This window comes from Brienomyrus brachyistius, chromosome 2, assembly GCF_023856365.1.
Source record: "Brienomyrus brachyistius isolate T26 chromosome 2, BBRACH_0.4, whole genome shotgun sequence".
Lineage (NCBI taxonomy): Eukaryota > Metazoa > Chordata > Actinopteri > Osteoglossiformes > Mormyridae > Brienomyrus > Brienomyrus brachyistius.
Genome location: NC_064534.1, coordinates 11,074,611 through 11,091,217, shown reverse-complemented (window position 1 = coordinate 11,091,217; position 16,607 = coordinate 11,074,611). Strand labels below are relative to the sequence as shown.

The 16,607-nt window shown below is 41.6% G+C and overlaps 1 protein-coding gene across 3 annotated transcripts; it reads right to left on the bottom strand.

Moving 5' to 3' along the window:
- Positions 1-40: 40 nt before the first annotated feature.
- LOC125725002 (one cut domain family member 2-like) lies at positions 41-16,607 on the bottom strand. 3 transcript variants are annotated; one of them, XM_049001541.1, is made up of 4 exons: positions 15,270-16,607; positions 15,053-15,185; positions 9,091-9,138; positions 41-6,739 (listed from the first exon to the last, which is right to left on the bottom strand). In XM_049001541.1, exons 1-4 carry the CDS (start codon positions 16,170-16,172, stop codon positions 6,453-6,455), a joined length of 1,371 nt encoding a protein of 456 aa, XP_048857498.1. In that variant the 5' UTR covers positions 16,173-16,607; the 3' UTR covers positions 41-6,452. The 3 variants fall into 3 exon arrangements, with proteins under 3 accessions (XP_048857498.1, XP_048857477.1, XP_048857488.1); XM_049001520.1 differs by having other exon boundaries at positions 15,053-16,605; XM_049001531.1 differs by lacking the exon at positions 9,091-9,138 and having other exon boundaries at positions 15,053-16,606.

The following is a 16,607-nucleotide window of genomic DNA, read 5'->3' as shown; positions in this document are numbered from 1 at the left end:
AATCCCTGGAAGAGAAAAGAAATCCAGCAAAATCAAAATGTAAATTGTTTAAAGCTGTTTATTTGTATTGAATTTCAGAATATACACTATCGTTTGATTATAATGGGAAATGAAACACAACCGAATAACAGAGGGGACAAACTCATAATTCTAACGTCTATGCAGAGGAGAGTGTTCAGTGTAAATGGTGCTTATAAACAGTGAGAGAATGTCATACCGCAGTCCTGTCAGGCGGGAGAGATGTGTGAATGTATGTGAGGCGTAAGACAGATGAGTGTGTCAGGTGAGTGGGTCGCCAGGGGCAGGGGAGCGACATGAGAGTGTCGGGTAAGTGGGGTGAAGGTTCCTGTACATTACAGCACTGGCAGCATAGTTGAGAAAACATTAGTATAGCGATTGTTACTGAAGCGTATGGTGACGTTTGATGATGATCAGTCAGTCTGCGGTGTCTATTTATTATCTTACAGTTTTTAAATCAAAATATGTCAGTAGGCAAATATGAAAACACTATTGCCAAAATACTGCCTTTAATAGTCTATGGAACAGCGGTTTTCTTCCGTACCGTTCAGTAGATGGGAGGGAAAATGAACGTTAGTCATGTTAACTAGCTAAAGGCTGCTTATGTTAATTTAGTATTTAGTCATAAATTGTGTTGATTTTCAGTCACATTTAAATGCACCATCTATGGGGACACACATTATATTAATGTTAATAATTTTTCTGAATTGCTGGACACGGCCTCCCTGCATAACATTCCCAACTTGAAAACCATCTTTCGATGGTTTAACTAATTTTCATTTCAAGTGCTGTTGTCGTGCATTTTAGGTTCCTAATTCTCTTTTTCCCCTTCTCTACGGAAGGTTTCTTGGGAAGCTTTAATTGTTTTGTTTAATCTAATTTAACTGTGTTAGATCGTGTACACATAGCACAGACACATCCTTTACCAGGCTAACATGCCTAAATGACATCAATAAAGAAATGGAACAAGGTATTTGGAAACAAAAAGTCTTAATAATCACAATGCATTACATTGCTAAATATAGTCATGCACAACATTCGGCCTATAGCACTGTTTGGCATTTGCTACTTGGAATACTTCATTTTAACACATAACAGGGAAGAACAAGATAGACACATGGAAATGAATCTTGGGAGGGAAGGCTTGTTCTCTGATTTCTCCCAGTCCAAAGAAAATAAACAATAAATAACTAAAATAAAACATCCCGCCATAGACACACACAGAAGGGACAGAACACAGAAAACGGTCAAAAAACCATGAAAAACCTTGTCAACTATTACAAAAAGCACAACTCAGAATGTATAAAGCTTCTTTTTAGTTTGTTTCATAAAGTCACAGTTACCAAAAAAAGTGAGTAATCCTATGATAACATTACCTAAACTCTATGACCTATGAGGTATATCTGAGAGACTCCAGTAAGAAATGCACGGCCTGCACTAACACCATGGTCTGCGCGAATAGTTTTTGAATGAAAGCTCTGCGACCACTCGGAGGGAAGCTAGCATTTTTGATCCGTGTCTGTTTGCCCTTTTCTGCAGGTGCGTTGCAGAAGCACCACGGCCCAGCCCACACCCCCACCGGCCAGAAACTGAGGTATTCAGAGAAGTAAAAAAAATAATAATAATTAAATGAAAACCCAAAGGGAACTGGAAAAAAAAATTTAAAAGATTAAAAAAAAAAAAAAAAACATCGCTTTGGTCAAGCAAGGCACTCACCCCATGGGTATCTCACACTTCACCACTACACCATCTCGTATCAACGTGGAGTCAAAGTTCTGAGTGTTCCTACTAGGGTCTGGGCCATATTAATGCCTCCACCTTTATCACTGTGGTGGTTTGGTTCCCACATGTCATGCTGCCGTTACTCTTCCCCCTGTGACCCCGACTCTCTGCCTCACCAATATCAGCTGTTTTTGTAGATGGGGGGAGGGGGGGTGTTCTTTGGTTCATTTTAGCGACTGTGCGCTGAAAGGGAAGAATTTCTCATTCCTGGCCAGCCCCACGGGCACTCCAACACGGTAACATATACGGTCAAAGATAATCAGGCAAATCCAGGAAATATACATTCTTTGCGTAACTGCATCGAGATGACTGCAGTGTACGGGACGCTTACCCTACAGGTATTATCATCGGTGAAAACACTCCAACACACACCCTCATCAATGCACCGGCCGTCTTTAGTTCGAGTTTGGAAGGGAGGGGGGTCTTCTGTATTATCGACTGTCAAATTGGAAGTAGGAACACACAGAGCTATAAAATATATTACAAAATCTTAGTATAAAATACACAAGCTGATACCCTTTTCCTTTACACACATACGCTCAGGAGAAGGGAATACTTGTGCTTAGGAAGCTGGAAAGAAAGAAACAGGAAATAAATCAAGAGCCAAGTGCAGACCATTCATGGAAAACAATATCTTTGGTATCTTTGGTTTCATCACCATGATTAACATGAAGAGTCAGTGAGGTAGGCTCCGTGGTTCTCACTGAAAGCAGAAAGACTTCTTTCCGTACATACAGAGCCCGTCACGGAAGTAGCAAATTTACAGGAATCCTCTTTCCATCTTAACGTACAACCTCAGGTAGCTACTTATTGGTTCGGGTTTTTCTTTGGTGAATCGCAACAATTTGGTCTGAAACAGGGCACAGACCTAACAGTGACGTTAACTCCTCATCTCTGACAGGAGACGTTCCACAGCGAAGTTCTTCATCAACATTCAACAACAAATTGTTTTTTTTTTTTTTATCAGCCCGAGAAATCGAAGGTAAGTCTCCATTCCCCACATCAAAGGCAAAGAAATGTTTAAACAACCTACATTATTTAAATTATATTTTTAAAATCACAGTAGAAATCAATGATCTAAGCTTTTTCTATGCGTCATTTATACATTGATCATATTTATGCTTTGGTTTTGAAGTCATTCTTCAAAAAAGTACACGTTTTTAAGCTTTTTAAAGCAAACCAAAATGTTCATAAATTAAGAGGGACAGAAGCACTATATCTTTAATGTGCAATAATAAATACCCATAAATATTTACCCAAATTACAACTAATTAAATAAAATTAAATAGAACACAGCTTGGTCATAAATAAATAAGTACAATTAAAACAAAGAAAACAAACCATGTAAACTCAACAACATTTGGCATCTTAAATTAAGGTTACATTAAAATTAAAATGTAAATTTCATCATACATTGTTGAAAGTCAAACAAACGCACATTATAAAATTTCTATGATTTTTGCACTGAAGTTGACTGATTTTACCTTTGCATACAGTGAAGCAAGCGTATGAGAGCCATCTTTCTTTCCATAGCTCTGGGTGTCATGTGACCCAGGTATGACACATAATCCGGACCTATCACATGCTACCTGGGCATGTCATGTGTCTCCCACACAGGGTCTAATGTGCATCCTTTAAATTCCATCTGTGGGTGCGGTTATTACCAAGGTCTTCTCAGCATCATTCAGACGTAGACCACACTTCTTTAAGACCACGTAGACATCATCCACATAGACCACCCTCTGCAGACCCATTCTTTGTATCACCCACAGATTTCCAAACATGTTCGTAATATCACCCATACATAGACCACTCTCTGTAGACACATTTTTAAAATAACTCAGACTGCAGCCCTACTCGCACACCCTTAACCTAGATATGAACCACCCTTGGGCAGGCACATCTCACACATCATCCAGGCCATTTGGCTTTAGTGAGTGAAACAGTATGCTGTTCAGTGGCTTTGAATTGTTCTTATAGTGACTACCTGCCATCAAAATTTTTGTTCTGCTTTACAAGCATGAGAACAGGGATTCAGCGGAAGGTCGCAGTGTTACTCTAGTCCCAGTGTGGTGCTCTGAGCAGCCATGGATACCAAAAGCAGAGCAGAAGCGGGTGAGATGGTGCAGAGTTTGTGACCCTGATACAGTCCTAATACCGTAGAGGCTAAAACGTACGAGCCTGATGAAAGAGATGGCCTTTGTCTTTGGTGTCATGCAGCATTTTACATCAACATTGCAACACTGCTTCGTTTTGCTTTAAAGCCATGTCTCCGGGCAGTATAACAGAATGACAGTAAGCCCGTGACATTTTAAAAGGGCTCATCCCAGACAAGAATCTTTGGTCTAGAGTTTGTTCCTGTGGTTACACTAAACAACACACATTGTTCACGGTGTCTTCGACACTTCGTCTCACTGAATCTGAGTGGCCCCCATGTTTGAAAGAAACCTCGTTCAATATGCTTCCAAACACAGGTTAAATAAAAATATACAGTGTACATGTAATTCGAGATAAAATGGAGAATCAAATATTCACATATATGCAGACATTCTTTGGTTTTGATGCTTTTTTTTTTTTTTTGGTTTAGCTTCTGAAAAGAACTATTTTGAAATAATAGCAAACGGGACTAAACTATATAAAAAAGGGTAACCATTAAGTGGGGAATGGGGCTTCTGCAGGAATATGCATGAGTCTTTGGTGCTGTAGCTGATGAGGTTCTTGTTGTGTGTTTCTGCATAGGCACACGTATAGGACAATCTCCCACTTTGAGAGACTTCATTCTCTGTCTTGGGAAGCAGGTGTCGTTATGGCGACCCTCCCCTACGTGTGGTACCCATTTTGGTCCCTGTCTGCGCCTTAGAAAATAACCCCCCCCCTCCCCCCACCCCCACCAAGATCACCAACACCCAGACACACACACACACACACACACATACACACGTACACACACACACACACACACACACACACACGAACATCCTTCGCCAATAACCCGTTCTTGCACTTATCAACTTCATCATGGTCGTTACGGTTACTACTTTTGTTCTTTGGAAAAGCTGCAGAGGATTTAGGTGCCGAACAACAAAAAAACAAAAAACAAAAAAAGAAAGTCTCTTTGGTTTCAAATGGTCAATAAATAGTAAAGTCTAGCGGCCCATAAAGAACCTCCTGAGCCTTCGGCTTCCTTCCACGTCACCGAAAAGGGCTGCTTATTGGCTCGAACCTCAACTCTGTGGTACGGCAGCACATCTAACTAAATTCATGAAAGACGCTGTACTTGTGATCAAAAGACTCCAGCATGAGGCTTTGTTGACACAGTTGGGGGGGGGGGGGGGGGGGGTAGGTCAGTCTACGGCTTGTGCTGGACTGAAAGAAAGCGTAATAGTTTCAGGAAGCTATACACGCCTAAACTGGAATATTGTGATTAAATGAAATCCCGAACAGGAGAACCCCAGCTTATTGGAGGAGGCGGGTATTAGATTGTTCATCTACTCTACAAAAGTGACATCCTGAGTTGGGTAACATACGGAGAGCAGTGTTCTGCTGTGGAGGAAATGTGCTTCTTACTTGTGCTCACTGTAGGGGGCTGTTAGTTGCCAAGTCCTCGTTATTATCTGTGAAGCTCGCCCAGCCAGGACCTTGCCACCCTACCCCCCCACAAAGCCACCTGCTCAGGTCTCTATCACCACAGCGTCCTTTCAAAGTAAGACCTAAGCTAAGACCACAGGTCAAGGTTTGCTATGACGAACTGTTGTATATTCGAGTCATTATGACATATCTCTTCTATTAACACTGACGAAGTTTTTGGTTTGTTCGTTTCGATTGTGAGAAGTTGTGAGTTAACAATTGAACTATGGGGGCATATAAAAACCAACTATCGTCATAAATTGCATTGATTTACTAGATATTTAAATTTGTTATTCAGGCCTAGAGAATGGAGAAAAAAATTGAAATTGCTGCTGGCAGACAACGCTCCAGAATGTTAGATCAGGGCGCATAAAGGTCAAAGTGTCACCAACAACACTGAATCAAGCGATGTGTGCAAAAAGCAACACAAGTAGGCCTCTTCCTTAAATATCCAATCTGAAAGCATTCAGAGGATGAAACAGCACTGACCTGAGGTCTGGTCCTATCCTCTACCATGTTCTCCAGATGTTGCTGCATCGTGACTTTGACATCACTGCATCCTTACTATAGCCTTTGAGTGTAGTGGTCCTTACCCGATTTCTTCCAAATTTGTGTAACATTTTTTTTTTTTTTCAAATAAAGATAATAATCACTCAATAATCGACAGAAAGAAAACATAACAAACAGATCTGACGGCATCACTGGATCACAGTCCCTCACGGGTTATAGTGAATGTATATCGCTTTGGTACATCCTGACTCTGGATGAATGGATTCAAGAACTTTGTAGCAATTCGTTCCTCTTGCCAGTAAACAGCCCTTTTTTCCTTTCTCATACTTAGAAAAAAAGCAAAATTAAAGATCTCAAGGAAGCGCCCTTTCCTGGAGGACAGACCCCGCCCACAAACCTCCATCCCCCAATCACAATTCGGAACTCCACTTCCAGGGCCGGCCCCACTGGCCCGATCTGCCAATCACTCTTTGGTACTCCTATCCCAGCCAACCCTCATCACCCTAGTCCCCCAGTCACGCTTTGGTGCAGGTGCTGGAGGTGGAGGAAGCTGCCCCAGGGCTACCCTCATCCACCCACTTGTCCAGGCTCCGCCTTCTGGCATTCATAAAAAAATTGCTGACAGTGCTGATCTCCAACCCCAGCTGCTGCGAGATGGTGAGCTGCATTTCCTTGGACGGCCGCTTGTTCTCCCTGAAGATGGCCACTAGGGTGCGTCGCTGGAGGTCTGTGAAAACCAGGCGGGATTTCTTTGGTGTGTTGCCTCTGTCTTTGTTTGGGTCCTGCTCTTTGCGCTTGCATGCTTGTAGCGACAACCGGGTATGGAGGGCAGGGAAGAGAGGGATGGACAAAAGGTGGAAATACATTAGAAAACTTTAGCAGTTTAAAAGCCCCCCACTTGCTGCTGAGATTGGTGACAAAGCAGCACAATTTTAAATGTGAAAATTTAAATTAATGACTTAGAACAATCAACTGCCCGATATTCTGCATATTACTCTTTTTACCAAGTATTACATTTGTATTTCATATAGCATTAACTTCTTATTTTAGAATTCTGTAGAGGACTAATTAAATTATTAAATGATGTTATAAACAGCATTAAGTCCGACATGCACTACTGATTAATGACTGCAAAGCAGAAATGCTATTTCTTTATATATATAAGCCAATTTCATTTGCCAAAGAAAACTATATGCAGTGTTTGTTCTGCTCCATGGGTATATGGACATTAGATGTGTGAGCAGTGTTTCTTTCACTCCACTCATGCATTGTAACCACCTTTAAATGTCTTCTGATTGTTCCTGTATTAAAGGAGCTACACTGATATTTGCCTGTAAAGCAAATTACTGTGCATTTCATGTACTTATTAATTTAGGTGTTTACTTTTCTGAGTAGTGCAGAATTAAGATCCAATGGGAAATGAGATGAAATTCACAGAGATTATATATTACTTTTGTGGGAAGTTAAGGTTTGAGCTAAAATGCAACAGATATTAAATGCCTGATTTTAATATATACTGAGATATTGTATACACTATGGGCTGACCTGGATTCAGCTACATAAAGCATGCATAAGTTAAATACAACACCAATTCCACAGACTTTCAGTCAAAGTTGCAGATTTATCCCCACCTTTAGCCCAATGTATAAGATGAAGATAATGACGATGATGATGCTACATGGCCATGTGACTATTCTCAGTTTGCTACGCTGAAGCACACAGATGGTCTTGCATGGCTGACAGATCCTCTCGTTATGATACCGAAGGCCAAAGACCAAGAGGCAGCGAGACAGAACACGCTGTCAAATAACAGGAAAAAAATGAAGCTAAAGTACTTCTAATCTAGCAGTATCACTCCACACTTCCAGGGATGGTGGTTTGATCTCATCCATATGTGAGTTTTACATGTTATCTCTGTGCTGTGTGAATTTCCACCTGTAGCCCAAAAACATGAGTCGGGGGGCTTCTATCATCTAAAATCACCCAAATTGTGGATCAGTGCTCCATCCTGTCGGGGGGGTCCCTGCCTAATGTTCCGTGCTTCCTCAGATAAGACTCCACGTTCAGGGTTACCCTATACTACACATAAATAACATCATTTTATTCCATAACACTGCTGTCAGTCTGCACGATCATGCTAAAGCGGACTAGTTTATCACATGCAAAGCATTTGTTTGGTTAGATTTACAGTACAAAGAAAAAGTGCACGGGATGTATGCTGATTCACCACAGGATGGCAGTATTGTGTGAGATGTCATTTGATGGGACATACTTTTGTAAGTAAATGCAAATGGGCATGTCGACTTATACACACTGTAGGAGCTCTCCGTACACTGCAGCTGAGAGCCAAATCATTGTAAATCAGTCAAGCCTGAAAGGGCTTTTGAGCCCTCTCCATAAAGCCTGATGTCATGACATTCAAAGGTACAACAGCAGAGTTTGTCCACCTGAATGAAAATAATTAACGGTTTGAGATATAAGCTTTTTTTTAAAAAAAAAAAACATATATATATATATATATATATATATATATATATATATATACACACACACACACCCCTCCGTCATTTTACATGCTGTCCTAAAGCATGGGGGAGGATAAAAATGTAAGAGGTGAAAAGGTCCGAAGCTGTTTGCCCAGCCTTTATTTACCGGGCAGAAGGGCAAAGGATCCTAATAATCAATCACTAAACTGGAACTAACACACTATGGCGTACAGTAACAAACTAGTGCAAAATCCACGGATTCTTGGGCCGGGAATTTAAATAAGCAATTTGGTTCATTTAACGCAATTACATCCGTGGGTTTCAATTTAGAACAGCAATAAGGCGTAAATGTGATGGATTTTATGAGCACGGCAGCATTAATCATACTGCGTGCTTATTATTTATGGTTTTGCGCTCATGCCTGGGAAATGTCAACAAATGTTGTTCTTGCATTGCTCTGAAATTAGCGGCGTCGGTCCATGTGGAACGGCTAGGCGCCGTGGCCGAGTGCAAACCTCAAATAAAAGCAAACGATCTGTCTCACATGGATACAGTCAGATATTCAGGTGACAATGCAGTGCAGGTGACAATGCAGTGCAGGTGACAATGCAGTGCAGGTGACAATGAAATAAAATGTAATGTTGGTAAGAAAAGTAAAGTGTTTTACCAGAATACATAAGTCGCTCTGATGCCTCGTCTTGCTTACAGAATTCTCCTGGTGAAAACAGGCAAAATTGGTTATTAACAGACAGGTCTGAGGTACGAGGAGGCGGTCACACAAACAGCGCTCCAGAAAAGCACGTCATGAAAACAGCCCCAAGCGCTTGTCTGTATGGCCCTCAAACTGCACACGCTCCCAAACACATGAGGCAGCGAAGGCCTGAGTGTGCATGTGAGTGAGAGTCAGTGTGGGTCCAAGTTTTGGCACTTTAGGTCCCATGAAGGATGCTGCTGTTGTACCCTTGAGCACACACTTAACCTGAATTGCTCCAACAAAAACATCCAGATGTGAAAATAGAAAATAAAGAGCAAATTGCTTAGGATAACACTTGCTAAGTAAATAAAGAACGTGGAGAGTGAGATTCAGATCCAGCTTCCTTCAAACCAAGGAGAGATGGAAATCCCCCAGTGTCTGCTGACATGAGTAACGTAAAGGAGCACGTCTGCGTTTGGGGAAGCGTGTTTCTAAAGCCTGGCTTTGATTGGCTGAGTACCGTTACCTGAGAGGCGGCTTTTGCTTTTGGAGTGAAATACAGAAGAAAATGAAGACGATGAACACAACTCAGGAGTCTTTTTTTAAAAAACATTTCCCAAATTAACACATAATTTGTAAAACCAAAACATTTTCATTCAATGCATATTAGACTAAGCTGTCTTGACTTTAAAAAGCTATATAACAGTGACATTAACATAATTTTTAATGCTTGAATATTATCTTCTTAACTTACAGAAATGATTACACCCCAACTTTTAAAGCATTCTCTTGAGACATTATGTAAAGATCATACTGTGTGTCCTGACTAATATTTTAACTTAACAACAACACAACTCACTTTCAGACACGGGGAAATACATTTATTATTATTATTTCTGTAAAAAATGAACCAGGTCCGAAACTCCTCAGGTGTTGCATTTCTGAAACATAACATATTCTTCACTGTGTCACACCAAAGAAGCAAAATATCAAAAAAAATTGCTGTACAATTTTCAAAAAGATTACTGACGATCAAAATGATGTTTCGTGCAGCTTTCAATCCACGTAAAAAGGTACAAAAACAATGTGAGAAATGTAAGAAGTTTTCACCAGCGGCCTTTGCTTTGATCGTTTTTTGCTATTTTTTAAGGAATATTTTAGTAATTTTTAAATATATTATATGCTTAGATACTAATAATCATGTTTATCTTTTCAAAATAATAATAATAATAATAATAATAATAATAATAATAAAAAGTAAATAATTAGGCAAATTATTTTATATGCGCTCCAAATTCAAATGTATTTTTCCCCATACCTCATATTTAACGTCCTTTTCAGACTAAAATACATATATTCACTCCACTTAACAGTCGCTAACATTTCGCTGAATGGGATGTAGCCATTGTGGACGAAAGATCCTGTGCTTGCAGATGCTTGTGATTTGCACATTGTCGGTATTAGCATACATGTCCTCCTCCGCCTGCTTTGCTGATAAACACTGCAATGCCTCTGAGCCCCCCCTTGTTCCTGCCCTATCCAGGCTTTTTGCACTTTGGTATTAATTACGAAACCGCGGTGTTTTCTTCATGCCGTCAACGTAAGAGGTGAACGATTCGATCAAAAGTACAGCGGCCCTTCATCAAACATGACCTTCATTTTAACTCAACTAGGAGACAAAGCGCAGCTCTCACATCAAACCCCAGGAGAAGCAGGGGGGGGGGGATGTGCCAGGTAATTGAGAGTAAACAGTAAGAGTAAAAGAAAAGCGCAAGTCTGATTATTATAGATCATAGAAAAATACATTTATGAAGCCACACAGATATATAACGGTAGTTCTCATTTTAAAGGTAGGTAGGACGCACTGCTACAATAGGCATTACGACGACGGCGGAAGCGGAGCGTTGAGAAAAACTGCCGGAACCAAAGTAGTTAAACATGCATGAGTCATGGTATTGAATAATAACTCATAAAAAGGAGAGTGCAATCTGCATCAGACCCGGAGCAAACATGCTCTGTCAACCATTTCTCTAGCTTCAACCTCACATTTTATCTACGCCGTTGGATGGGAAATCACCCTGCAATGCCTTTGCAAAATCGGGATCCAGTTCTAGCCTCATATGCCGACATGTACGAAGGTGAAAACTGGGAAGCAGGTAAATAGCATAACGCAGTTTTGCATCACCGTGGGATGCGGCTTGGAGTGATGATCTGCGTACAGATGGCTTTGTTTGATACGGCAAACAATCCGATGAAATACCGAGATGGACATTTAGCTCTTTTTGTTTGCCGACAGCGAGGTCTGGTAGAGGAGTCACAGGAGCACTGATGCAATTTTTATGTTAATGCTTTATCGGCACGGCCACATTTACAAACCTAAGCTTGGTAAAGTGCGTCTCAGTATTCCTCCGAACCATTAAAACTATTATTTCCACTGATTATTAAAATCCTATCCGATTTAAATGAACGTGCTACTAGGCAAGGAGGTTTAAGCCTGAAAACACAAACGGCGAGTGATTTAAAGATGCTCAAATCCCGGCTTTTCTAGTGTGTTGTATTTCATACGTGACAATCATCTGCGGAGCTGATCGGACGCTATTGTAAGCCTGGCACTAACTGGAGGCCGATTGCGGGCTGGTGCTGGGAAGGAATCGCCGCCGTCAGCTTTACTGGAAAGAGCCTGGATCAGGTTCCAGATCAATGCCGACTGGGTCCACACGTTTATGTTATCGTTGCCAGCATTAATGCGCTTTTAATCTTCAGGAGATGATCCGTATCGATCCCCATCGATATACACACATTTGTTTTGGAAAGGGACTTAACCACACGATTGGGAGACTGAAATAGAAATTAACGAGAGGTCTCGTCCGATTGAGCATTTCAGATCCCCTTCTGGGCCTTTGCTTCAGCATGAAAGACTACGGTCAGAGTTCGACACTGACAGGAATGAAATCTCCTCGGATGTCCCCATAAGTAACTAATATTCCCGTGTAAGAACTACTAATAAAATAACCTTTAATATACAAGTACATACCTGTATAATAATTTAAAGTTACGAATGCAAAGGAAATTCACTGAGAACATGAAATATATTGTCATGCACTTTATGTTTGGCACTGGATCACAAACCATTCTGGTATGGTGATACGTACTGACAATAAAGTGAGATATTTTTTTCTGATTCTAATAATAGCATTTAGCCTAACTGAGCCCTTGTAATAGGACATGTGGAGGAACACAATCATACACACATGGACACAATCACATCACTGGAGAGGGGGTGGAGGATACAGGGGGAGACCATGCAAACTGCAGTAACACATCTGAATCCACAATAGAAGTGTGGGACTACACTGACAGTTGCTATGACAACAAGTACTAACAATTATTGTTATCTATTTGTGACATTATTTATATTGCACAGCTATCTCATGCACAGTGGTATGGGTATGAGGATTTACAGGACTGTTTCAGTCTTGTTTCTGATAGTTTATGAGTTAGTACAGGCAAGATGGAACTGGACAATCCAAAGATTACTTTCTGGGTTTAAAATCGTTACCCCTAAGATCTGTTTTAAAACCAACACAGTTCAGAAAAGCCAGTTATAAACATTGTTCTAGATATTTTCAAATAATACTGTCAGATGATACTATCAGATACTATTATGAAGTATGACCCCATGGAATGCAAATAAGAAAACTGCGAAACAGAGTGGATGTGTTTGACACTAATATAGGTGTGACTCACCCTACCTCACAGCCGGCAGCCTTTACAGTGGGCTAGTAGGCTATTCGTTAATGAATTGCCGTCGCTGTTTCAACCATTATACCATGTTTAAAACGTTATTTCAGGGAAAGTAATTGAAACTACGTCTGTAGCCCAGCCCAGATCTTCACTCACGTATCAAACAAACGGTATTGGACATGAGAAAATTGCATTTGGGCACCAAGTGCATTGAACTGAGTCGGGGCTGATTATAATTAGAGCTTTTTTTTTTAACCTTTTGCTGAAGCATTGCTCCCTTTTGTAATGGTTCGCTCCAATATGAAAGTTTCTAAGTTATCGTAGCCAGGGCAAATATCCAGTCGGACTATGCTTTTTCTGCAATTTTTTATGTAATCGGTGCTTTTGACTGACTGAAGTTGGGTGATGAGGAACAAAGGCGTACAGCTCAGCACATCTTGCCTGTTTAACTGGAAACAAGGTGGCGGTCGTTCTGGGCCCAGCGGCCTCAGCCTGCAGGCATGCAGAGATTTCTATCAATAATTCATCGCGTCGCCCCAGCTTCTCCTCCCGGCTCCAAAGCCCCAGTCTCGTCGATCACATTATAGCCTCTCTCCAACTCTAGTCCAAAGCACATGCCGTTATTTCAGATCTGTATGATCCAAGCTGAAATAATCCCTTAACAGGCCCATATATGTGTTTCACGTGTATTTATGCTATAAAAGCATAAAAACATCACCATATATTTAAATATTAGTCATCTCAAAATATCGATTATGTGCATTTATTATTGTCAAGCAGATAGTGGGAATACTACACAGTTGTAGCCGGGCAATGTATCAGGTGTATTTCAGAAATGATCATTTTAAATAAAAGTAATTGCTACAAGTGGTGACCTGCCATTCATCCATCATCGAGACAGAGTCATACTACGTTGTGTGCAAGCTATTCTGACCAAACAAGATGAATCGATTTTTATGCCTTACTGATAACATTCCTGTGGTACATGTAGGCTTATTTACAGCGCATGCTGAAAACTCTCACACAATCTATTAAAAAGATTATGGATGTATACAGAGATATTTTTAATCACTTAAATTATTTAACTACCATATCACACAAAAGAGATAACGGTCGATTTTCAAAACACGATTTCCAGATTTTTACCATTAAATATGAAGCGATACCAAAATATTGGCGCATAACTTCATAATATTACTAAGATAGTTAGGCCCACTGGTTAACCCAATTTGCATGTCTGCTTCATTTTCGTTCAGCCCTAACAGTCGTCTATTTTGCTGCTAATTAATTCCAAAAAAATAAACATATAGCTTTCAGATCCACTGTTACGTATAAAAGTATATGTTCTCTTTTTCTCGTAATAAGCAAATAACCATCTGAACGCTGTTTTTATTCAATAGAGGGGGCAACCGCGTTCCGGTATAGGTACAATCCTTTTATTCACTTTTATTTCACAGTAACTCATTAAAAACTATTCTTCACTGGAATAAATTGCGCTCAACACCACTGAACCGCCCAAGAAAATACAATCGCACCGCTAGACACATCAACGCCGGCGACCAGGCAGCACAGCTGGGCGCTGAGATTGTCGGGTAGGAAAACGAGAAGGAGAGAGCAGGATAGAGCGATGCATGGAGTAAAACTACCACTAGAAAATAGTAATTAATAAGTCATCTAAAACCAGAGGCAGGGAGATTTCTGCATCGGCTGTGCGTGCAGATACTACAGTGACCATGTTCGTGATTATAAATACATATATGTAGGCCTAATTCGCATTAAACGTTATATACGCTGCAGTGTTTTCTTTAAAATGTTTCAATTACTCAATTTGTTACTCGTTTTTAGAATCTATACACACATATGTGTCCACAATGTATATAGACTATAGTGTGAAAATCCTTTTGAATTACAAATTGCATATAATCACATCAGGAAATTCGTCATAATATTAGCCTATTAATATAACTATGGCAGCAATAACTACGGAAATTGAACCCCAATACCAACTTGCTTAAATATTCTTCTTTGTTTTTTCAAAAGTATTTATTATAATCGATGATAGTCAAAAGACTATAATATAATTCGACATTATTTTAGTTCTGCAGGGGGGAAAGATAGGACGAATTACCCCCAAATAATACTCAAAAGGTAGCAACAGCAACTGCATTTACAGGTGTGTGGCGCGTCTTACCTGCCAGCCGTAAAGCCGACATCCTTTGAAACTCGGGCTCCTGCAGCCACTTCCACATGCGCCTGAAGGTCTCCCTTCCCGATTTAAGTTTGCTCCACGGTTTTGGATTCCGCAAGAGATCGGACAGGGTGCCCTGTGAACGACAGAGGATGCGCTGAGCAAAAATGGCTTGCGGGATGCTATAGCGCTTCAACTCCGCTGTGATCCTCTGTGCCACCTCTTTGGTATTTATCTCTTCAAGCTGCCCCGAGTTGGTACCCTGCGTTCCGGAGGAGGAGGGTGGTCGGTCCCGGCCGGAGGCCAACAGGGGCCCGTGGGATTGAGCATGGCCCTGATTCCCGCCGTGGTGCACGCCGTTCAAATGCGGCATCATCCCCGCCGTGGGGCTACCAAGGCTCCGGGAGAGGTGCTGATCCCCTCTGGCCAGCATGGCAGTGTGGGCATCGAAAGTGGAGCTTAGGATTTTGTCGTGCCCGTGCGTGCTATAGTTTTGAAGACTTGGCTGGGTGTTGTGGACGGAGCCAAGGCCGCTGCCGAGAGGACTGGTGGGCAGAGGGGACAGACTCTGACCCATCCCCGTCATGTCCTTATGGTAGGGGCTGTAGAGGCTGTTCATTGCTGGTAGACCTCTTTCATCCCGCATCAGAGTGAAGCTCCCGCTCACATTCCCGGAGAGGCGCTGGTGGTGGTGGTGGTGGTGGTGATGGTGCGGATGGTGGAATTTCTCCGAAACGGTGGAAATCGGGGGCAGAGGTTGGAGTGGAGTCAGTGTTGTGTAGGTGCTGCTCATTCCCATCCCAGGCGGGGACGTTTCGCACGGCATGCTCATCGCGTGGTGCAGCGGCAGCGACAGATCCGGACGGTACTCCCCTGCCCCATCCAAAATAGAAGCCATGCTGGACACCATCGCAGCTCGGGAAGAGGCTGCCGCTAGATCCTGATGTAACCGCAAAGCCCCGGCGCTCCGATCGTGATGCGGACTCTGATTGCTCATCAGATCCTGGTCATGGCTTAGCCCACCGTGCAGACTGCCAATGCTGTCCATTGTCATTTCTGGCTCCATGGCGTAGGCATCCAGGTCCTTGGCCAGACATCTATAGGCGTTGTATGCAGTCTTCATTCAGCTCATCGATGTATTTTATACATATATGTATTTGCAGATTTTGTGCCAGAGACGGGATGATTGTTTCCTAAGGCCTCTCGGTTTTTTCAAAAAAAAAAAAAAAAAATTACCGATCTCGATCAGACGGGCCAGTGCTGATTATCCCCATGTCCGAGCCCTCTCCTCCTCCTACGTATTCTGTTTAGGCAGCTGGAGCTGTCCAGGCCGGGCTGGCTGGGCCATCACCCTTCCCTTGTCAGGAAGGAGGGGGATCCCAATGACTGACGTTTTCTGAACAATTCATGGCTCTAGCATTGTTATCAGAGTCCCGCCCCTCTAACGGTCTATCCAATGAGACGGCTCCGAGACATCGTTCATGTTTGGTTGTGATTTTTTTTTGTAATTATTTTATTTATTTATTTGTTTGTTTGTTTTGAGCGCATGCATCTGGAA

Excerpts from the sequence above, each read along its gene's own strand:
- LOC125725002 (XM_049001520.1), bottom strand. The coding sequence starts at position 16,172 with ATGAAGACTGCATACAACGCCTATAGATGTCTGGCCAAGGACCTGGAT. Across the intron at positions 9,139-15,052 it reads GTCGGCTTTACGGCTGGCAG|GAGAATTCTGTAAGCAAGAC; the intron begins GTAAGACGCGCC and ends TGTTTTCACCAG. Across the intron at positions 6,740-9,090 it reads AGAGCGACTTATGTATTCTG|CATGCAAGCGCAAAGAGCAG; the intron begins GTAAAACACTTT and ends TGTCGCTACAAG.